Raw genomic sequence first — 24,594 nt, 5'->3', positions numbered from 1 at the left:
TTATATTTTTTTTACGATGGAGAGGAGAGAGATCTATAATTTGATCATCCTCCTGGTCCGAAACATATTGCACAATAGACTCAACACAACATAACTTGAGCCTTGTTTAGATCCAAAAAGTTTTTGGATTTTGACAATGTAGCATTTTTGTTTTTATTTGACCAACATTGTCTAATCATAGAGTAACTAGGCTTAAAAGATTTGTCTCGCGATTTACAGGCAAACTATGTAATTAGTTTTTGTTTTTATCTATGTTTAATGCTCTATGCATGTGCCGCAAGATTCGATGTGACGGGAAATCTTGAAAAATTTTTGGTTTTTAGAGTTAACTAAACAAGGCCTTGACACTTTCGATTATTCATTATTATAATCAAGCACGTATGAAATATGAACTTAGCTAAAAAAACCTCAAACCTTTTAACTCTTGTGTCAATCATGCATCACACATAGATGAGACCAAGGCAATTCTCAATTTGGTCTCTCACTAGGCACTGTTTGACAAGAGAGTGCTATACTCTCCCTCACTTTTCGATTGTAATAGCAATACATGCATGGTGACATGAAACTACTCATAGCAAGGCAACGATCATGGATGAATAATTATTCGTTATGTAAAGCACAGTGTCTCTTGTAGTAATTTAGGTCCTTCCCCATCCTGTTTCAAATCATGAGAAAAATGGGCAAGGTGCCCGTCATCTAGGCAAGCTAAATTTCTTTTCCCCGTTTTAGATCATTCTTGTCGATGCCAACATTTAACGATTCGCTTACATTGCTTTTTGCCATATGCACAAACAAGTAGTACAGTCCGGAAGCAATTCTATTTTTCAAAAAATATATATATATATATAAGATATGCACAAACATGAAAACACAGAACAATTATACTGCATCATCTCAACAACGCATAGAAAAATCCAGAATTATTCATTGAACAAGAAAACATGCAAATAGGAAAAAATATCTCATGTTCAGCTAACAAAACAAGCACAAGAAAATAAGCTTTATATTATTTATAAATATTAACATGCGGAACTAAATTAAACTAATGTATTTCATAAAAAATCTACATGATTATTTATGAGAACAAAAGGAAATAACACTTGTTTGCCGTCTCGCTGCACTATGAAACAATAGATAACTGAGTACATGAATTGTGCACGTGTTCAAGACAGTAATTAATCAAAGTTCACCGGGGAAATCTTGCTGATAACAACATTTCCTCCTCCATCGTGTATTGCCTGCTAGCTTCCTTAGTTCCTCGGCTAGTTGACATGTAAGGAGTCGAATCAGTTTCTCCTGTTTGTCGTGTTCCATTAAATGGAACCTGCTGCCTTTTCTTAACTAGCAAGCTTTCAAGTGTCATCTCCACATCTCTCATTGTAGGTCTGTCTTCTCCCTTCAATTTTGTGCACATTGCTGCCAGTGTAGCTATTTCTTTGATTATTGCACCGTCTTCCTCCTCCATGACTTGAGGATCTAATATGTCAACCAATTTGCCTTCTGCTAGCAGCGACTCAAAATGTGAAACAAGACCATCATCATTAACTGACCTATACACATATGGTCTCTTTCGAGTAAGCAATTCTACAAGAAGAACACCAAAACTGAAAACATCACTCTTGTCTGTTAATCGTCCAGTGTAATAATACATTGGATCCAAGTAACCCATCGTTCCTTGAACTGCCGTAGTGACCCCTGTCTGATCTGTTGGGATATATCTAGAAGCTCCAAAATCTGAAACTTTTGCAGTTAAAGCATCATCAAGAAGTATGTTTGCGGACTTAATATCTCTATGAAATATTGGCATTGAAGCAGCCGAATGCAGATAGGATATCGCTTTGGCAACCTCGGCTGCTATCCTCATCCGATCATGCCATGGTAGTGACTTTGGTCCTTCAACATGAAGATGATGACAAAGGGTTCCATTTGAAATGAACTCATAAACTAGCAATGGGACTTCTGTCTCAAGGCAACACCCTAAGAGCTTCACCACGTTTCTATGGTTCACTTGAGAAAGAATGACAACTTCATTTATGAATTCATTGATTTCTCGTTGAACTACTATTTTTGACTTCTTGATTGCCACAACATGTAGATCTAGAATTCCTTTAAACACAACACCATGCCCTCCACCACCAATGATGCGAGCTCTATCAAAATTATTTGTTGCCTTCTCTATATCACGTAAGGTAATTATCATTCTCTCACCAATGTCTGTGCTTTGTGATATTAACTGCTGCAATAGCAGCCCATGATTTTGCTTGAAAAATCTTTGTTTCATCTTGTTCACCTTTTGGAGCTTGACTTTACGCACTATATAGGGAGCACCAAGGGCTAGAAGCAAAAGACTTGTTCCACCACCGACTCCCAACCCGATGCTTAAACCTAAGAAAATATTTAAGGACACGACACATTCAGGATTCAGAGTTACATAATATATCAAGATGATGCAACATGTTTATTCCGTGAATGAAATGAGAAAGGTTAAGCTTGTATTGCACATAGTGGCTTAGAACCTGTAAATGAGTTCTTGAATGTGATGCATCCCCCTTTTGTAGAAGAATTTCCATAGGTTCCATCTGGACATTTGCAAAGAAAACTTCCAGGCAAATTTTGACATATCCCGTAGCAGGAGTATGCTTCCTGGTGCTTGCACTCGTCAATGTCTAGGATATACATGTTTAAAGAGGAAATAAATAAACATGAACACCGTATATATATGTTAGGTGGGGGATTCATGTCGATTCAGTAAGCAGCATCATAATAACTACAAGACTATATATATGTCATTGGAAAATGGATGGGTGAAGCGGAAATTTGAATGGCTCTACAAGATTTCCTAGTCATGACATAAGTATGTAGTAGAACCGGTATTGATCTTTAATTATATAACCATGAACTTCGATTGGCATTGTGTGGTACCTTTGCATCCATTTGGGAAAGAAGCATTGCCTGTAAAACCAGCAGGGCACTGACAAGTGAAACTCCCAGCTGTGTTGCGACAGTTTCCATAGCAATGGTATATGTCTGGAGATTTACATTCGTCAATGTCTAAAACGAAACAACAGGACGTTAATTAGTATGAGCAGGAGATGATCAGAATATTAAACAATTATATATATATATATATATATATATATATATATATATATATATATAGTACGTACCTTGGCATCCACCGAGGACATAAGGATTGCCTTGGTAACCATAAGAGCAATGGCACCGATGCCCACGGTAGCCAACATGGGTAACGTAGTCTAGGCAAAAGCTGTTGGCACTACGGCACTCGGCAGCGGACTTGTTTGTCGTCGGACATTGGGAACCGCTGATGACCCAGTCCATGGTAACTGGTGGACCGCCGTCCAGGCTAAGGCTACGGGTGTCAATAGAAGAATCCCGATCAATTATGTAGATGCCAGCATTGTTAAGACTGGTTGCGTAAGAAGGCGATGAAATGCTACGGTTTTGGATCTGGATGCGGTAGAAAGAGTAACCCAGAATGATGTTTGCCTCACAGCAACCAAGGCCACCACAGCTACCGTTGGGCAAATACGGGTATGGTAAAACAGAGCTGTAAGGATCAAATCCATCGAGCATTGGGCAGACAGCAGTGCAGGAACCTACCAACGAGTTGCGATTGTAACTTGCCACATCACTCGCATGGACGTCGACCTGGATGTTGCACCCTATCACCAGCACCATGCCCTTCGACTCCGACAGGAAGAACTGGCCGCCCTTTGGGAGCCCGCCGCCCCACGTCACACTCCCGTTGGTGATCCGGCCACGCGAGTAGGGTCCTTGCCCGAACTCCATTCGCTGGCTTTTGACGCGCACCGTGCCGCTGGGAACAGAGATATCCGTCACCTGCACGGTGCCGTCGCCGAGGAACAGCTCCGGCGGATCGCCCTGCTGCTGCCTGCAGGTGAGGTTGAAGCCGCCGGCGGCGTGGTAGCAGCCGGGCTCCACGCCGAACGGGTAGGCGATGCTGATGTTGCCGCAACGGCTGGTGCAGCTGCTACCGGCGGGGCCGGATGCTACCGCCGCCGGCGAGGCAACGACAACCCACGGCAGGACGAGCGTGATGACGAACAAGCACACTGCGGCTCCCATGCTCTCAAGAATGCGCTAGTTTCTCTCTATTTTCTTAGTCAAGCACTTCTCGTCTCGTTAGTGCGCATGGCATGGCATATATACACATGGTGAGGTGATGATCTCAGTCATCGGGAGTTCTGGACCGCCCTCCGGTGACTTGGACTTGTACCTGCCGAGTTTTCAGTCATCGGGAGTTCAGGACCACCTTCCGGTGACTTGGACTTATTTATACCTGCCGAGTTTTCAGTCATGGACTGCTCCCTTTTACGTATGTGCACTAACTTTTTTCCTTTGGAATATTTGTACCTGCCTTATAACTGCTCCCTTATAACTTTTTTTTAAGATAATAGATATAAAATCCGGCTTCATCTACCGAAGTAGAATCAGGCCTCTTATTACACAAACCATGCTCAAAGAATTCAAAAGTTGACCACGTTGACCAAATCTTCTATCCATTAGAACCAAAGAAGCGGAGGGCAGCAACTTCGATGTGTTGACAAACTTGGATTAGCTGATTCTTCAGATCTTCACACCTTTGTAGCTTTGCCCACTAGCGTAGCCAATGTGTTCCTCTGAATAGAACCTGCAAAAAAAAGTTTTTGGTCTTCTACCACTTCATTTCTCGTGAGCCAGATTGACCAACAAGGGCGGCTGCTGCTATTAACATCAAAGTATTTTGATTACCACTTCCCACTTCTGACCAACGATTAAATAAATCATCAATAGTATGAGGAGGTGGAATAACAAAAAGTAAATGAACCACACGCCACAGGAATTTTGCATAGTAACAATCAAAAAAAAGGTGTTGGATAGATTCTGGTAAGTAGCAAAAGCTACACCTTTTATCTCCCTCCCATTTTTGCCTAGCTAGGTTATCTTTAGTTAAGGTTACACCTTAGGTACACAAAAATATTTAATTTTTGTAGATATCTTTACACGCCAAATATCCCGTGACACTCTAGCATCATTATTAATTAGAGCAACATACATAGATTTTACTGAGAATCTCCCTGATGAATGTAGCGACCAACTGAAGGTATCTCTACCCTCCTGGAGATTCACCTCTAGTAAAGAATTAACAATTCTATGTCAATCCCTTATATTCCTCCCAACTAAGTTTCTACGAAAAAAAATATTTAGCGGGAACGAACTGAGCACTTTGGACACAGTATCCTTCTTCCTTCTTAATAGATGAAAAGAGCCGGGAATCTATCTTTAAGTGGTTGGTTTCCAAGCTATTTGTCTTCCCAAAAACAAACTTGCGAACCATCTCCCACTTTGAAAGACCCTAGACTCATAAAGGTCTCTTTAATATTCATCAATCCTTTCCAAAAGTGAGAATCGGATGCCTTTTTAACACAGACCCCTAACGATTTGTTTTTTAAATATTTATTTCTCACCAATTCTTGCCACATACCCTCTTCATTTAATAGTTTAAAAAGCCATTTATTCAACAAATATTTATTCTTAATGTCTAAGTTCTGTATACCAAGCCCTCCGTGTAGTTTAGGTTGGCAAAGCACCTCCCATTTGAGCAATCTATATTTTCTTTTATGTTGATCGTTTTGCCAATAGAAGCGTGATCTGTAGCAATCTATTTTTTCTAACACCCCCCATGGGATCTCAAAGAAAGACAACGTGAACATCGGTAAGCTGGATAGCACTGAATTAATCAGTACTAGTCTGCCACCGGAAGACAACATCTTTCATTTCCATCCAGTGAGCCGCTTCTCAATTCTATTTTCAATTTCTTCCCGGTCCTTATTACTCAATTTTTGCGAGGACATTGGTAAGCCTAGGTAACGAAATGGGAGCCTGTCTACATCACACCCAAAGAGTTGTGTGTAGTATTCCTCGTGTTCCCTTGCCTTTCCGAAACAAAACAGTTCGCTCTTGTGGAAGTTAATCTTAACACCTGATAATTTCTCAAAGGTGGTCAGTATCAATTTCATATTGATAGCCTTCTGAAAATCATGACTCATAAAGATAACCGTGTCATCCGCATATTGCAAGATGGATAACCCATCTTGGATCAGATGCGGGATGACGCCTTCCACTTAGCCGACTTGTTTCGCTCTGTTGATCAATATGGCCAACATGTCTACCACTATGTTAAATAGAGTCGGCGACAATGGGTTCCCTTGTCTCAAACCTTTTTTTGTTTGGAAATAGGACCCTAATTGGTCATTGACCTTAATATTCACATTACCACCTTTAGTGAATTGCTCTACCCATTGGCACCACGTTTGGGAGAACCCTTCATTCTAAGGGTCTGTTGTAGGAAGTTCCAATTTACTTTATCATATGCCTTTTCAAAATCTAGTTTTAGGATGATCCCATCCTGTTTCTTAGAATTTAGTTCGTGTAGGGTTTCACGTAAAATGACCGCCACCTCCATTATATTCCTGCCTGGTAAAAAAGCCGTTTGTGTGGGGCTTATAATATTTTGTGCCACTGTAGTAAGTCTGTTTGTGGCAACTTTTGTGAAAGTTTTGAACGAAATATTTTTTTTTTTTGGTAGCAAAATTATGTTACCAAAGTTTAACCTGTGCAAAAGTAGAGAGCCTTGATGGAATTCCTTGAATAGATCCATCAGATTATTTTTAATCAAGTTCCAAAAAAACCTGATAGAATTCTGAGGGGAATCCATCCGAACCCGGGGCCTTATTGTGTTCCATTTGGAAAATTGCTGTCTTTACTTCATTTTCAGAGAACCCGTCAACCAGGAACTCATTTTCCAAAGTGGTCACCTGGGTAATATCTTCAGTTTGCTGTTCATCTAGAGAGATTTGAGTATCTTCCGACGGTCCGAAAAGATTCTTGTAATAGCTATTAGCTAGTAATATGCTCTTTCACGCGAGCATCACCAGTAATTACATCCATCCCATCTTTCAACTGGAAAATACGGGTTTTACGGTGTCTCCCATTCGCAAGCAAATGGAAATATTTCGTGTTTGCATCCCCCTCCATTAAATATTTTGCTTTTGATCTTTGGTACCACTTTAGCTCCTCTTCCCTAAGTAATTCTGCCAATCTGTCATTTAAAACGTGCTTAAGATTTATCTCTGTTTCACTTAATATGGAAACTTCGGCTTTTTTATCTAATTCGTCCAACTTATTTAGCAATATTTGTTTCTCCTTATTATAATTTCCACTAATATTTTTTGCCAGCCTCTTAAGTATTGGCGGAGCCTTCTTATCTTAGCCTGCCACCTCTCCAAATGGGAGCCAATTGCAATCGTGTTATCCCACACCTCATGTACTAAATCACAAAATCCTTCCATCGTCAACCAGCCTAATTCAAACTTGAATTGTGGCTAGTAAGATGAAAAAGAATTATTAGTATTTAGCAACAAAGGTGTGTGATCCAAAATTTCCCTGGTCAAGGCATGTAAAGTAGTCTGTGGGAATTTAGATTCTAGGTCTGTGCAAAAGAGCACTCGGTCTAACCTTTCAAAGGTCTGGTTCTGCAACCGTTTGGCCCAAGTTAACTTCCTGTCCGACAACTCCACTTCCCTCAGATTTACGGTATCTATGCATGTGTTAAATAGGAAAGGCCACCTGTCATTAAAATTATTATTATTATTGTCCTCCGGTCTACGAATAATGTTGAAATCACCACCTAACAGAATAGGTAAGGAATCCTTCGAACATGTTCTCACAAGCTCAGCCAAGAAATCAGACTTTTGTTCTTGTTGTGCTGGCCCGTAAACCGAAATTAAATTAAATTTATAGTCCTCTTGCGTGAGCCTTAGCTTAAATCTTATAAAGAAAACACCTTCCTCTATCTCCCCGATATCAAAGACCACTGGATTTATCCCTAGCAGCATACCACCCGAGCGACCCCGAGGAGCCATGCAATGCCAAATAAAATCTCTACCTGCACAGATATTATTTAACATGGCGTTCGGAAAGCTCGCACATCCGATTTCCGATAAGACTATGAAGTCTAGGTTTTTCTCTTTTGTAAGGTCAGACAAAAACTTATATTTCTTGAAATCAGCAAAGCCATTACAATTCGAGAATATACCTTTCATTGTGAGGAATTGTGTTTATGAGGTTTATATTAATTTTTTTTATTTTTTTGCGGCCTTGTTTTTTGTGATACGGGTGACTGTAAACAAACCGGATCACAACCCTCATCACCTAGCACTTTAGCCGCCTCAGCATAGATTAAGTTCAGTGCTTCATAATCCAAAATGTCCCCTTCAGAGCCCACCGATTGTCCATCATCTGGTAAAATGCACGGAAGGTCCTCAAACTTTTAGGGCGTTCCCGTCTAGGTCCTCAAACTAAAAAAAGTGACCATTTGAATCCTTAATCTATTATCGTCGCACACCAATGATTCAAAACCCACCACGTCAGCGCTAGCATCTGACATGGACATGCCACGTAGGCAGCTTGTAGGTCAGGCCATCATGCCAGCGCTCTGCATGCACGACGGGAAGAAAAGGAGGGGCGGCGCTGCTACAGAGCCATGCTCGGTGGTGGGGTCCGGCCGTCATGTGGCATCCACATGCTTCTCCCTTGCCTAGCGGGAACAGGAGAAGGGACGTGGGTGCCGAGCCTGAGCAACAGCGTGCGCATGGCACGGGGCGCACGCGGCGGGGCGGAGCTAAGGCGTGGGATCGCACGGCGCTCGTGTGATGGCAGGGTGGAGCCAAAGCATGGATTGCACGGCCTCTTACACTAAGAACGGAGGCTGCGCCGCCTGCTCCCATTCAATCATGTTAGAGTAAATAGGAATAGTACCACATTGTGTATCCACATAAGTTGTTAGTCCTATGTACCCTATATAATCAGCCCATGAGGCCCAATGCAATATATCAAATATTCCACCAATTATATTCTCCTTCATGGTATCATTCGCCTAGGTTTAGATTCTAACCCTAGCCACCGCCGCCGCTTCCACACTGCACGCCCCTGGGGAGAGGTCGATCTCCGCCGGGGGCAACGCCCCGCTGCCCCTCTTTAGGCGTCCGATCCTATTGATCCAGTTGCCATCGTCATCGTCGCACAGCAGAACGGGATCTCCCCTACGTCATCGCCAGGTTGCCGCCGCTGCCTTGTCCCCGGGCCCGTCGCCGGCTGTCGCCATCAACACCTGACTTTCATCGCAAGGAGGCAAATGGATCTCGCCTCGTCCCGTGCCCCGTGGTGGCAGCCAGGGCCCTTCAAATCAGAGGAAGAAAAAGTGGGGGTGGGAGAGGCATGCGGTCGCAGTCCTCTCAGGTGACCACATTGACGACGCAGACATCCTGCTCCAGCACCCTGCACTGCTCGCTGCCCCTGGGCAGCATGGCGTCCAGTACGTCAAATAGTGCCTGAGATGTAGAAGAGCGCCTCCCGGAACCGCGTCAAGAACAAGTTGCCGCACAGCCCGTTGATGACGCTGTGGGTAAACATGGCTTGCCTCATCCTCCGGATGTCGCCTAGGATGCTGTCCAGGGGGCTCGCCCTGTCCATCACTAAGTTGTCGTTAGCCAGCGTCTCCAACTTGAACAGGCTGTCCACCACCAGCACCATGTCAGGGTCACGGCCGACGCGGACGGCGTCCCACCTAGCCGCTGCGACCTCGCGTGCCTCAAGGGCCTCCACGAAGCAGTGCGCTAGGCGCTGTAGGCGTCCCACATCGGCGATGCAGACTGCTCGTCCGCCGCCTGCACGCAGCACACCAGCCGTGTGCGCATGGCTGCCTTCTGCCGCTGTGCCTCCTTGCTGTTGCTCATGACTGCCTCGCCCGCCATGGCACGTTCAAGAGTTCCATCTCTTCCATGGACACCTTGTAGGCGATCGGGAGTCAGCAGTCCTCAAAGTGGTCGCCTACGAGGACTGTGACTCCACGCCTCTCTCACCACCACTCTCTGCTTCCTGTAATCGCATGAGAGTAGGCACCATCGTCTCCCTTCTTTGCACGAGCACCACGCAACCCCACGCCACGGCTTGCCCTGCCGCGTGTGCCCCGCGCCATGCGTACGCTGCCGCTTGGACCAGCACTCGCGTCCCTGCTCCCGTCCATGTTAGGCAGGAGAGCACACAGATGCCACGCGCCACCCAGACCCCACCACTGGGCACGGCTCTGCAGCCGCACCCCGCCCCCTCCTTTTCCTCTGGTCGCGCGCGCAGAGCGACACGGCATGCCCACGTCGACCGGCATGATGGCCTGAGCTGCTTATGTGGCATGTCCACGTCAGATGCTAGTGCTGATGTGGTGGATTTTGGACCGTTGGTGTGCGATGGCAATAGATTAGGGACTCAGGTGGTCACTTTTTTAATTAGAGGACCTAGACGTGTCACTTTTTTAATTGGAGGACCTAGATGGGAATCGACTAAAAGTTTGAGGACCTATAGTGTATTTTACTCTTATTTAATTTTCGTGTACTAGGCTTCTCCGCTTCAGCAAGTCTGCTAGATTCTAAATCCCTAAAATATCTACAAAACTCTCTATTTTAGGGGCACTATTACCCAGAGAAATACCTAACTGATTTGTATTTGTTAAAAAGGTAGAAACATCAAAGGTATAAAGGAAGCAATTTTTGAACCTTTACCTTTGCTCGTGGCGCCCTCCAAGTTTTTGGTGGCCTTTAGCTTTGAAGCCCTCTCCAACGAGTCTTGACTTGAAAAGGAGGCCATGCGTTTGCTCGATCTTACTAGTGACACTGTCCCCTCCTTCAATGCTCTAGATTTGTCTCTAGAATTGTTCCTAGTAGACATCGAGCTCACCTTGCACAGCTTTCCCCCCACATCCGAAGCCCCGATCCGAGTGAGTAAAACAATTGGCTTGTTTGCACCAGAGCTATTGTCACTCACAACCGTCTGCTGTTCTATGGGTTGGGGCTGCTCCTTGGCATTTGGCGCCTTTGCAGCAGGATCAGCTGGCTTTTCAGGAGCCGTGCCTGAAGCCTTTGTCCCTTTGTCATCCAATTTCTCCGATGCTTTGTTCTGTTTCCCTTTTCCGTTTTCATTTTCATTTTCATTCGGTTCACTCTCCTTTGGGTCCTCATCCATAGGGGCATCCATATCAATTACTATTGGATCATCAGAGTCCAACTCGTCCTCGACCTGAAACTGTAACTCATAAATGAATTCCCCTATTCCCACATCCACTAAATTTGGAATGAGGCTCGGATCAAGCACAACTACCTTGAGTCTTGCCCTTCCAAATTTATCTGTGAATTTCATATCCACTGCACATGGAACTCCCAAGATTGTACCGACTGCCCAAATAATTGAGAATTTCCACAAGTCTTTAGGTAGCCCACGGAATTGAACCCACACTTTATTCATTTCATATTTGTACACTTCATTGTCTACCTCCTTCTCAAAGCGGATCTGCCCCTTTACCTTTTTTAAGTCCATTAGGCCCCAATTGATGGCACAATTGAGAACATCCAAACTTGGGAAATAAGTGCAGAAGGTTTTGCTTCCCTTCTCCTCAACCACCCAGTCTTTCATGCCAGGCATAAGGTTTTCAAGTTCCACTGCCAAATCTACAGCAGTAGGGGAACCATCCAACACACGCACAATGGTAGAGGTATCAAGATCTTTGGACTTTGAATTTTTCAGTTACTGGAATATGATAAAATCCCAGCCCTTCCACGACATAACCACAAGGATTTGTAGATACATTTAAACACTTTAAATTTGGGCAAACCTTCTTAACATGGTCCCCAAAACAAATGTCACACTTGAGTAGAGTAGTGCATTCATTAATGGTGTGACCCTTTGTGTAACAGCGAAAGCAATATGGCTTATTTTTGCTTTTTTGATTGCCCTTGTTGGATGACTTAGGGATTTCAAGCTTTGCTGCGGAAACTGAACTAGCAGGGGCAGTGTCGGGTAATTGAGCGAAAGGGATTACCGAAGCCGCGGTAGCCCCTCCTCCTTCGGTGATCGTGGAACTCTCTCTAGCTTCTTCAGTCTTTGCATCCCCATCAATAGTTGGTACAACAGAGAGATTCGCTCCACTTGTGCCACTCACCAGAGTTCCTCCTGATGAAGACCCACCAAGGCCCTTGGTAGTAGATACTACAGCAGCAAAGCCCCCTCCTCCAGGTAGGTAGCGGCTTTGGCATTACCGTCGGTGCTTCCCATCGGCACTCCGAATATCAATGTCCCACGTGCAGCGTTTGGGCCAGCATGAGGACCAAACCCAACATGGGTAAAACTCCCACTGTCACCACCGAAGCCACTTCCCATTGCCGCCTCCGCCTGATCAGTGGCCACCGGATGAGCACTGGTCAACCCGAACATCGCCAGGGCATTTGGTTGTGCAGAACCGAAGGCCTGTCCCCGTGCCGCTTGGTAGGATGCAGGAGCGTGACCATGGTTCTCAGTCCATCCGCCATGGCGCCATGGTGTCCACGGTTTTGGAAACCACCGACATTGACGTGGGCACCGCCCTACCCACCATAGCCTTGCACCCGCCGGCCACGGTCCCGAGACGGGAAGCCTCCTGCACGATTTCCTCTAAACCCTGGATTAAACCCAAGATTGAACCCCGGGTTAAACCCCCTTCTGTTCTGGTTTGCCATACGCCTCCGCCTCGGACAACGTCGGCGTACGATCTGGTTGCACGCGCGTGAACGACGAGCTGCCGTGGCGGCAGCTTTGTACAAGTTTGCGAATGCCTAGGTCGAGTGCCTGTTCTAGCGAAGAGGGCACAAAGACCAACGTGGGTCGAAACACCCAACCTAGCCCAAGGGAAATTTTTTCCGGGCAGAGAGATCGGTCTGGGCCAGGCCCCTTTGTCAAGTGATCGTGCGATCCCACCGTCCTTTTGGCCGGAAGGGTTGCAGCACTCAGACTCAGGTAAGCCGGATCTCCCCCCGCGAGATTTTCGTGGTTCGAGGTTCAAAACTTTTTGAATTCTCCTCCATTGAACTCATGATCGCCCCCGATGGTGGCCTGACCAGGCGCGACGGACGCATCCGCGAGCTACTCTTTTGGAGTGTCGTCGATAGAACATCGCCCAGCGTTCTTGGTGGTGACACCCTCCTCGCCGGCAATGGACCTTGCCACGGCTCCACAGCCGCCATCTTCTTGTGAACCAAGTCTGCGACCAGCGCAAGAGCACGACGGCGTTCAGCCAGCGCCTTCTCAGCTTTGGCGAGATCCTCCATCAAGTACCCTGCATCCAGTGCTTCAGATATTAACTCCGCCGTTGACGGGCTGCCGTCATCGTCGTCATCATCGGACTCTGGACCTGCCCAGAACTTGAACGGGATTGGTGTAGATTCGCCCTCCCTCGAGGTGATCTTCGTCGCCGGTCCAACTGCAACTTCCCTCACCGCATGGATTGGCTTAGGTCTAGGGATGAAAACGGATCGGATACGGACGGATATCATTGATATCATATTTGTTTTTATATTTTTGGTCGGATTCGGATTCGAATACGGATAATATCAACCATGTCGGATAAGATATGATTGGATGTCGACATCACAAATATACGATTTAAGTATTCGGATACGGATACGGTATCGGATGTTGAATATTCGGACTCGAATACGGACAGATTTAAACCCCTCTAAACGAATTCGGTCTCGAATACGGTCGGAAAATATCCGTACCGTTTTCATCCCTACTTAGGTCGGACAGTTGACGCCACAGCCGCAATCAGCTGCGACAGAGCAGCACGCCCTGTCTTGCGCTTTTCCTCCCCTTCGTCATCGTCTTCGGACCCTCCCTCCAGATCAGGCTTCGCCGGCCGCCTGCCCACTCGCCAAAGGGAAGGAGCGAGTATCAGGCGACTCACCGTCCGGGCGGACCTCACTCTTCCCCTCATTCTCTTACCTGCTCCCTTATACCTGTCGAGTGGAATGCAATTATGTATAACGCTGTCCCTTGAGTAAAACTATCTAAAGTTATATATATAGAGAGAGAGAGAAACTACTCTGTAGCCAGCTGTAGAATACCTTATTTTGTAGCCAAGCCAGACAGTCGAGTCACCCTGCGGCCGGTCCGGTCATTCAACCACGCAACAGATCCTCTGCCCAGATTTACGTGACTCATCATTGCCTGATCTCGTCAGCGCATTTACTAAAGATGCTGAGCGGCATTAGCGTAGCAATAGTTAGCGGTCATATCTTTTTGAAACTGCTAGCGGTATTACAGAGAACCAGAAAGTAGCATTTACGTGAACCTGAGAACCTACAAGAGTGCTTGCTAGCATTTACGAGAACCTAAAAAGTAGAACGTGGTGTCATGCTCCCAACTCCCAAGGCTACATGGAGTTTACCACAAAACGCTTACAACAAAAATAGTTACCATATTTTAAATGTTCCAAAATGGTAATTAGGATGGGAGAATATTTGGTCAGGTTACGAGAACACTTGGTCACCATATAATTTAGCATCAAGCAATTTCGATTAACTAGTTACTATAATGTCAAGATCAATTTACCATAGAATGTGGTTACCTTAATTTCAATATAACTAGTTACTATAATGTCGAATTCATTTACTATGAGATAGTTACGAGAATAAACATTGACAATTAGCTCCACTTTGTACAGGAGAATAGCTCAACTACAATCACAAAATGGTACCACAGATCACTTCTGTAGTTGTTAGAAATGTTTCATTCACAATCTAGAATTCACCTCAACAATGCAGAATTGCAAACTCATAACCAATACTCTTGTTTCAAGAAATAAGCATATGAAAATTAGTATCAAGAATTATAGGATTATGACATTAACGGATGGAAGCTATAAGTATGCAAACCGAAACCATCTGAATGTATTCCAAGAAAATTTGTCAACATAGTAATTTCGATGAGGGATCGCATGTGGGGGCTCGCATCGCACGGGCAGAACGACGAAGTGACATGCGATTGTCACACTAAAAACTGTCTACTCTTTAGTCTTTTTAGTTGTGAGAGATTATGGCTTGTGTTGATATATCGTTTTTATTATATCTCTAGACATAATGTGTATATATCTAATGACCTGACTTCCCAATAATACAATATGCCGATGACATTCTGATCATCATGGAAGGGGATCCACGGCAACTGGTCTTCCTCAAAACTGTCTTACAAAACTTCTCTGAATCCACTGGTCTCAAGGTGAACTACAACAAATCGATGATGGTACCAATCAACATATCTGAGCAAAGACTGGAATTGCTAGCTAAGACCTTTGGCTGCTCAAAAGGAACCCTGCCTTTCACTTACCTAGGTCTTCCTCTGGGAACAACCAAGCCAAGAATCATTGACTTCATACCTTTAGTGAGCAAATGTGAAAGATGGTTAGGGGGAATTTCGGCCATGCTCAATCATGCTGGAAGGCTACAAATTACAAATGTTGTTCTCTCTGCCCTACCAACCTTCTACATGTGCACTCTGGAAATTTCCAAAGCAGTGATCAAGCAGATTGACACGTTCAGAAAAAATTGTCTCTGGAGAGCAAGCAATGTCAATGGGAGAACGCAACCAAAAGCAGCTTGGAAATTAGTCTGCAGACCAAAAGTCGAAGGAGGATTGGGCATCATCAATTTAGAGGACCACAATCAAGCCCTCCTCATGAAAAGTCTTGATAAATTCTTCAACATGGCTGACATCCCCTGGGTAAATATGATATGGGAAAAACACTACAAAAACGGTAAACTCCCTAGTGAAGTTAAGAAAGGATCGTTTTGGTGGAGAGACATCCTAAAGCTACTCACAAAGTTCAAACAATTGGCGTAGGTCCAACTAGGCAATGGCAAAACCTGCTATTTCTGGGAAGATTAGTGGACAACACAAACAATGCTACAAAACTTCCCTCAGGCACACTCGTTCGCAAAGAACAAACGAATTACTGTACATACAGCTTTCAACCAGGAAGAAACACTATCTTTATTCAACCTACCACTCTCTCAGCAAGCCTTCCAGCAGGTTACAAATATTCAATGCAAAATAGACAGCATAAAACTAAACGAGCACGATAAGGATATTTGGATCTATTTCCACAGAAAGTCTGCTTACAAGTCAGCCACAGCATACAAAATGATAAGAGGACACAGCAACGTGGATCCGATATTCAGATGGATTTGGAAATCTTACTGTCAACCGAAACACAGGGTATTTGCGTGGCTGTTGGTACAAGACAGACTAAGTACTAGGAATATTCTGAGGAGAAAAAGAATGATCCTGGAATCTTACAACTGCGAGTTCTGTCATGTGGCTCACGAGGAAACAACACAACATTTTTTTTTGGGAATGCCCCTTTGCACAGCAATGTTGGGGCATATTGAACTTACAAACTGTTCAAGCAAGCGACACACCACAAAATTTTCAGGCAAACAAAGACCAGCTTAACAGCCGTTTCTTCATGATACCACCGATACTAATGTGTTGGACAATCTGGAAAGTGAGAAATGAACTCATCTTCAACAACAATCAAGTTGGGATACAAGAGGCCAAGGGCCTTTTCTTCAAAGAAGCAAAACTAGTCTCCTAAGGGTGAAGAGAAGTCTTTCCACATAATAGGATCAATGGATTCAAAACTTAGCATAGATCATCGCCTTAGCTTCATCTTTTTTGTTTCTTTTTTCGTTTCTTAATCTTTCTTTGTCCCTCTTGCAACTTTGTAATTTGCTGTTTACTCCATATTTTTAATAAATTCCTGCAGGGGCCAAGGCCCCTCCAGTTTCATCAAAAAAAGAATACATAAAAAACAGTAATGTGTATATATCTAAATACATAGAAAACAATGTACTAGAAAAGCCGTATTTTGGAACGGAGGAATACATATACCCAACGTCTAGCTTACGTCTACACGTGTGATGAACTGGCAGCCACTACTGGGGCCGTCGTCGAATCATTTTCGTCCTGATTAGTCGTATCACTAATAATGGTATTTTTAGCTAGGGTTGAAACCACAAAATTTAGCACTGGCCAGATACAAAAGTTAGTACGGGATGGTGACTTGACTTGAACGGCACTGCTACTATAGGTCAGTGACCTGGAAGGAGCAAATGGAGAATGGAGCTTGTGCGCCATGCTGTGGCGCAGTGGAATGATCACTACGATCCAACTCATGGTCATGGCCAACGCGGTTGCCTCTTACTACTCCTAGTGCTGGTCATCGTCGTCCTAGCTTGGTGGAGAGAGACCAGGTATCACTGCCACCGCCGGCTAGAACATCTGAGGAGCCCGGCCGCGTCAATGCTGTAGCAAGATTTAGTGGCATTGTTTGCAGAATACTGAAGGACAACAACAATTGGAGTACCCAGCAAACTGTGGATTACAAGCAAGGGTTGCAACCTCTCTCCAGATTCTGTTAACATGCTGCATGAATAATATGCAAGGCCGGCTCTTTTTATTTCTCACCATTGTATATATGAATTTGTATGGAACCAACTTGGCCAAACAAACGCTGCAATTCAAAGGTTGACAGAATCACAAGAAAAACTGCATTTCCCTAGCCTTCCCTTCCCGTCAAGGAAAAACCGGAAGGATAAATATTTGTTCTCTGACAAGAAAAAGGTTGACATCATAGAATCATTTAGAGACGAATTGATGATTTTTTTTCTCGAATACGCAAAAGATTTGTGTATCATTGCTATTAAGAAGAAAATAGTTTGCAGTACAGACAACGCGCATATAGTGCGCTAGGTGGTCTAGCAACTGAACCAATCTAGCAGATTAAAACCTAATCTGATATTACAAAATGGGACAACCATCGTGCAAACACAGCCGCGTCCTACGGGTCTTCAATGAAGAGCTCCCACGCACGCCCGTCGAACGCTAGAAACAACACGTCAAGGGCCTCCACCTGGCCCGAAAACAAGGTTCCAGAACACAAGGTGTTGAGTAATCCCTTTGGCGCAGATGAAATCAGAGCGGCCGGCGGCGCGATCCTCATCTGCTGCATGAGGAGTACCTCACCTCGCCGGGAGGGCGGTATGTGTGCCAACGGTTGGGCAGCGATCTGTATCTGTATGCTCATGTGTCTGATAGGCAGGGACCTCCTGGATCTCGCCCTCTGCCGTGATGGGGAGGAAACCAGTGGCAGCTCCCGTACGACCCAAGAAACCATGCGAGGCGCCGAGCGGCCTCACGTGGCGTGGGCGTGTCGTCGCCAATCTCGACGTCGGTCTGACCCACTCGAGGAGACGTGAGCTGCACCAGCTCCTGCGCTGATAGCTGATGTGAGGAAACAGCCACCACCGGAGTCGGCTCCGCAGACCCCAAGGAGGCAGGCGCCACAACCGAGCAGCTCGCGGCGAACGTGGCGGCTAGGAGCTCCTCCAGCATCGGGTCGAAGGAGACGACCAAAGCAGGAGGACTATCGCGCGCACACATCGCCTCCGCAAGCGGGTCGGGCTCAGGGAGGCACAACATGGGCACCCCCACCGAGGAGCCATGCGGCGCTTGGCCAGCCCAGGTGGTGACACCCGTTGCCGTCGCGATGTCGTCGGGCTAGGCGATGCCCCTAGGCAGAGCTTCGGAAGCAATCGAGGTGGAGGCCAGTGCTGTCTGTGCATACTCAGTTGCCCGCCCGCGATGCCTCCGACGCTTGTGTCGCCTCTGCCTTGGTCGGCACTAGCCATCTGTGGAGGGGGCCGTGGTGCTCGTCGTGGCTCCACCATGGCGGCACGAACCACCAAGGTCCGCCGTGATGCTCAATGAGGTTGCCATACTTTCTCAAGTAAATCACAGGAATGTAGTGAACCTTTTTTGGATGTTGCCTCGAGACAGAAGTACCGTTGCTAGTCTATGAATTCATTTCAAATGGGACGCTTCACGAACATCTTCATGTCAGTGCTCCACTATTATTGCCATGGAAGGAGCACAAGAGGATAGCCCTTGAAATTGTGAAATCTCTTGCTTATCTGCATTCTTCTGCTTCCGTGTCAGTAATCCATAGAGGCATAAAGACAACCAACATACTGCTAGATGATCGGTTAATAGCAAAAGTGTCGGACTTTAGAGCTTCTCAAGGTATCCCCATTTATCAAACTTCTGTCACAACAACCTGGATCCAGAGTACTACCAAACAGGCCGGCTCACCGAGAAAAGTGATGTGTACAGCTTCGGCGTGATACTTGTTGAGGTGTTGACGCATAAGAAACAGTCATCTTATGTCTCACCTGAAGGCTTCAATCTAGTTTCAGAATTTTCTTCATCGGTGAGCGAGGACAAGCTCTGGGAGATTCTAGATCCTCAAGTCATTGAGGAGGCAGAAGAAGAAGAATCCAGGGAAGTGGCAGCCATTGCCATGATGTGCTATAACTCGAAGGGCGTGGACAGGCCCTTGATGAGGCAAGTTGAGATGAGATTACAAGTGTTGCAGAATTCGGCAAACGATACTAGAAGGAATCAGAGCACTAAGAGCAACTCCAACCCACCTCCTAAACAGACTCCTAATCTAACTTGGTCAAAAAAACCCACTCCAGCACACCTCTTATTTGGACCCCCATTTTCCATGTCCTCTCAAATTATAATTTGAAGTCTCCAGATCCGGCAACCCCCTATCCCTCTCTCTCTCTCTCTCCCGTCTTGTTGGGACACCGACCCCAACAAGCTCGCTTTCGTCTTCGCCGCCGTCCGGGACGGTGACGCCGGCGGCGTCGCCCGCTCCCCTTGCTGTGGTGCATCCTTGCCGACATGTGTGCCCGCATCCGTGCCAGCTCCGTCCCCAAGAATGTCGCTTTCTTCGCTGTCCGAGACGGTGACGCCGGCGTCGACGACTCGCGCCCCTTGCCATGCTGCATCGTCCCGGACATGTATGCGCGCATCCGTGCCAGCTCCACCCGCAGCGCCTCGTTCTCCCGCGCCAGCGCCGCGTCCGCCATGGCCTGCGCGCGAGCTCTCCCGGCGGCCGACGACGAGCAGGTCCTTTGCGGAAAACAAAACTACTCATCCATCCATTCATCTCGCGATCTCCTCGAGCCTCTTGAGAATCTGTCTCATGTTGGGTCTCAACGATGGCGACGGGGAACAGCAGGCCGTGGCGAGCTCGAAGAACGCGTTCAGGTTCTTCTCCTTCCCGGACCTCTTGCAGTGCCTGGCGAGGTCAGAGCTGAACGCGTCGGAGATCTTCCGCTCCAGGACCAGGTTCTTGAAGGAGCTGAACGCCGAGCAGGTCCTCTGCGGCGCCGCGAGTACCTCGGCCAGGACGAGCTCCGCGTAGCTCCCCGCCGCGGCACCACCACGGCTGGGTCCGCGCGGCGGCACCTTAGCGTCGTGACGACTCTCGCAAACGAGCACGGCGACAGCGCCGCCAGCTCCACCTTCCACCACCCGGGGAGCCGTGACGACGCCGCCGACCCCAACGTGGTCGTCGTTGTCGTTGTCGGGAACAACGCCTCGCGGCAGACGGCAAGCGCGACGGCATCCGCGGCGCGGCGCGCGACGCCGAGCTCCTCGGCGGCGGCACGGAGGAGGTCGTGGTTGGGCGCCTCACATGACCGGAGCACGGCGACGGCGCCGGGCAGCGTGCGGAGCGCCGACCGCGCGAGGAACTCGTCCACGCGCCGTGCTAGGTCCGCCGACGGGTGGCGCATGTCGAGGAACGCCGCGGCGCAGCGTAGCGCCGCCGCGTTGGCAGCGTCGGGGGGCAGCGTCGGGCGGGTGCGCAGGTTGCGTGTGTGTAAGCGCAGCGCGGCGCGGCGGTGACAGCGGCGCATGGGCGAGGCGTCGTTGCTGGCGGCGGTGACGACGGCGTGCAGACGGGGTGTGGGTGGGGTGCTGGAGTTGTTGTCCAGTAGATAGGTAGTTGGGCTGGAATTGAAGTGATTTTTGGACCCCTATTGTATGCAGCCCAGCATGCAAATGAAATAAAATAAAGACCCAATTTACATGCTGGGCTGGAGTTGCTCTAAAGAAGCTGCAGTTGGGCTGAACGGTCGATCAGTACAGGGCCGTGACGATTCCTATGCTAGTGCTTACAACTTGAGCAGGCCGTGGTATAGCATGGAACAGGAGTTTTGGTCGTCGATGAGCTTTCCTCGTTGATCATCTGCTCCCGTCCAAGTTAAAAATTGTTTCTCCTTTTATATGAATTTGATCATTTGAAGCTTCTTTTGAAGCATCTGCAGTCAACTTTTCCACACTATATCTGTATAGGGCTATCTATGGTCACTGTTGTTTCAATACTTGAGAGGTTGCACATCCTTCCTGTCCTATGCATGTTGTAATTCGTAATATAGGTCGAATGCTATTGTGATTTAAATTCATGCTACAACTCTTACTGTCAACGTGCTATTGCGGTACTAAACGCAACCAAAATTGTGCTCCAGTTTCTTGTGCTTATTAATGCTATTTCTTCTGAATAAGAATGGAGACAGTTAGACCGTCCCCACCAATTGCTTCGCTGCCGGACCGAACCTTTTAACATTTGTTTGCTGTGCATTTCTTGACTCTTTTCATGACGGTGTAAAGTATAACAGCTAGTGTTAGGGCGTGTTTGGTTCATTTTTGTGGTGAACCTGGCACGAACGAGGGAGCCCAGGGTAAAGTAAAATTTGCCCTTAAGAGCAAGTATTATGGTGGGCTGTAAGCTGGCTAAATGCTGATGTGGAGGAGAGAAGGGAGGAGAGAGAAGAAGCAGACTGTAAGCTTACAGCCAGCTTAGACACAAAAACCAAGAAACTTTGTGAGAGAGATAAGTGGACCATGTATTAATAGTGAATAGCTAACTATTGTATGGGTGGGCTGTAAGAAGGCTGTAAGGAACCTTACAGCCAGCAAGTGGACTGTATTATTAAACTTGCTCTAAGGATACATGTTTTCGCAAGGTGGACCACAGGATTTGCTTTAAGACTCGTGCCCAGTAGTAAAGAGACAATTGGCATGAATCTCAGAGTGAATTTTATGGTCCACGATGCGAAGCCATGTGCCCTGCGTTCGAGAGCCCAGGCTCCGGTTGCCAGGCCCGACGCATGCATGCGAGAGTGATTGGTTTGTGAGCTCCTTTCAGCCAGGCTGAAGGAAGATGATGATTGGTTTGGTTGCCTGGTCCAGCAGCTGCCGCGGTGATTTTTTACCTTGGCGCATGTATCCGTCCGTGTTCAACTGCACGGAACGAGTCAGGCCCGAGAGAAACGAGCATTTTCTCCGCATCGAGCGAGCCTGGCCGGAGGACTCGTTTTGCAACGAGCGGACCTGGGATAACTAAGGCCTTGTTTAGTTCCCAAAATATTTTGTAAAATTTTTCACATTCTCCGTCACATCGAATCTTTAAACGCATGCATTGAGTATTAAATATAGACGAAAATAAAAACTAATTGCATAATTTGGTCGGAATTGATGGGACGGATCTTTTTAGCCTAGTTAATCCATGATTGGACAATATTTTTCACAAACAAACAAAAGTGCTACAGTACCTGTTTTGCAAAAATTTTTAGAACTAAACAAGGCCTAATCGAAATTGACTATCCTTTTTCTCTCAAAAAAATCGATTGTCCTTGCTCTCTCTAATGATCCGGTTGATAATTTACCAATTACTCTATATATGGTCAAAGAAATCTTTATAATAATATTAGTTTCTTTATAAATCTTATGGGATATATAATAATAATTAATAAAAAACTAATTTACTTATGGGATATATAATAATATTATTATTTTGTTATATAAATTTAGTAAAACTAGAGATATTTTGACTCTACATGAAAGTTAGAATGACGATGGAGGGAGGGTTACCTTTTTATTCAATATTTCCTATTATAGTAAAAAAAAAGTTATATACTCCACTTTTAGTGTAATGGGCTAATGGCATAACATTTGTTTCCATCTGTACACAGCACTCGAAATGTTGAACTTACCTATCAAAGAAATTATATGTAGTAGTATTGTTCTTTAAAAAAATATTGGTTTTGGCCTCAGGAGGAAGAGGAGCGAAGGCAACATCTTTGATCTTCGTGACATTGCCCTATCTATCCATTGAGAAGTGTAATAGGAATTGTTATCTTACATCCATCTTGTGTTATTCTACCCGTTGCTTATCATCTTCACAGTCTTCTGCATATGCTCCTCAAATGACTTCTATTCATCGACCAAATCTTTTCAAGATCATTGTTGATGATGTTGTCAGTGTCGATCTCACTAGGTACAATACCTTGCTGCCAAACATGGTTGTCATCTATTGATATATCTCAATCTTCAATCCTTAGCGTAGTCGTCAAAATATGTTTCGTTCCATTTAGGTACACCAAAATACTTGAGCATGTCGTGTGCATTGCACTGGACTCGTTCCTCTTAATGAAAAACGGATGAAGTCCCGGTCTCGAAAAAAAAGTGCATGGCACTGGAACACATTTTGCAGCAATAGACAACAACCGTTGCCAGTATGAAGAGCATTGGCAATAATTGATCTCCTTGTCTCGATGCCCTCTGGAGTCTGATTAGGTTGTCCTATTCAACAGACCCCTTGAAAATGTTTTGGACCAAATAATAGCAGATCGTGTCACCTCTGTCCAAAAACAAAGACGATGCAGATATTTCTAAACACTGTCAAAGGCCTTAGCAATGGCTAGCTTTTGTAATTGCCTCTGCCAGTACCCGAAGTGATAATAAAAGTAGGAATGTTGTCACATGAACAACAATGGTGTTTTGGCTTTGTGAAAGAGGTTAATTGCACCTTGTACATATACCGGAAGTTGTCGAGGATGTATGCTTTTCCCTTTGATGAATGCACTCTAGCTAGTTGTTGGATACTACATTTGGTAACTAGTGCCAAGAGAGTGGCTAAGATTTTCCCCATTATTTTAGTGACACTATGCATAAGGCTAATTGGTCTATAGTCCGCCACGGTATTTGCCCCCGCTAACTGACCTTCCGTTGAGTTATCATGGCGTTTCACGCTCCAAGACTATTATGCCAAGGCAAGAGATGTATAAACAACAAGAACGTTTCTCAACGGCAAATTTCCAAACATAAAAAATCAAGATATTTGTGCAAAATGGCGGTGTAAACAACAAGATGCATGATCAATGAGGACATGTTTATTCCAAGTTTCCTCCTAATATAATCTTTCCTTGATGCCAGTGGGTATATCCCTAGCTATTTGTAGAGAATCAGCTGATAGCTTTTTAACATAAAAAATCTCCATAATTACATTATATTTTTGTCCTCTTCTCTCTACTTGTTGGGAAATGCCGACTGTACCTCCCAGCAACACGATGCACAACGAATCCTCTCACGCGCTGCAGCGAGAGGCCTAGTGATAACGGACAGTAAGGGTGGGAACAGTAAATACTCTCTTACTTTTAAGTGTGGTTTCATTCCTCTTATATAGAGCTCGGAAACCGACCTAAGACTATTACAAAAATACCCCGTAACGGCGGGGAAATATCCTGGCATATCCTATGTTACAGTCTCCTGACCACAAGTCACTTAAGTAATTTCACGCCACGAGCTCCTCACGTGCTCCTCGCTAGAGGCTCTAGCTCGATGATGCTTGAATCCTCCGTTCGGTTGCGGAACCTTCGGCGTGGAGGTGTCGAAGGTTCCTCGACTTAGGCACGCCGAAGGTTCTTTGGCTCAGGCACGCCGAAGGTTCGTCGGCTC

General features: G+C 45.9%; 2 protein-coding genes across 2 annotated transcripts; one reads left to right on the top strand and one right to left on the bottom strand.

The window, feature by feature from the left end:
* Window positions 1,033–4,117, bottom strand: LOC8066997 (wall-associated receptor kinase 2). The gene is made up of 4 exons (XM_021465478.1): window positions 3,168–4,117; window positions 2,923–3,051; window positions 2,517–2,666; window positions 1,033–2,385 (listed from the first exon to the last, which is right to left on the bottom strand). Exons 1-4 carry the CDS (start codon window positions 4,108–4,110, stop codon window positions 1,187–1,189), a joined length of 2,421 nt encoding a protein of 806 aa, XP_021321153.1. The 5' UTR covers window positions 4,111–4,117; the 3' UTR covers window positions 1,033–1,186.
* Window positions 18,701–19,554, top strand: LOC110437328 (wall-associated receptor kinase 5-like). Its single transcript, XM_021465745.1, is given in 3 exon segments — window positions 18,701–18,757; window positions 18,759–19,053; window positions 19,056–19,554. Coding segments are annotated over 3 exon segments (828 nt in total). The 3' UTR covers window positions 19,532–19,554.

Source organism: Sorghum bicolor, chromosome 7 (genome assembly GCF_000003195.3).
Source record: "Sorghum bicolor cultivar BTx623 chromosome 7, Sorghum_bicolor_NCBIv3, whole genome shotgun sequence".
In the NCBI taxonomy this organism is placed as follows: domain Eukaryota; kingdom Viridiplantae; phylum Streptophyta; class Magnoliopsida; order Poales; family Poaceae; genus Sorghum; species Sorghum bicolor.
Note: the sequence above shows the minus strand (reverse complement) of the source record. Positions and strands in the feature narration are given on the sequence as shown.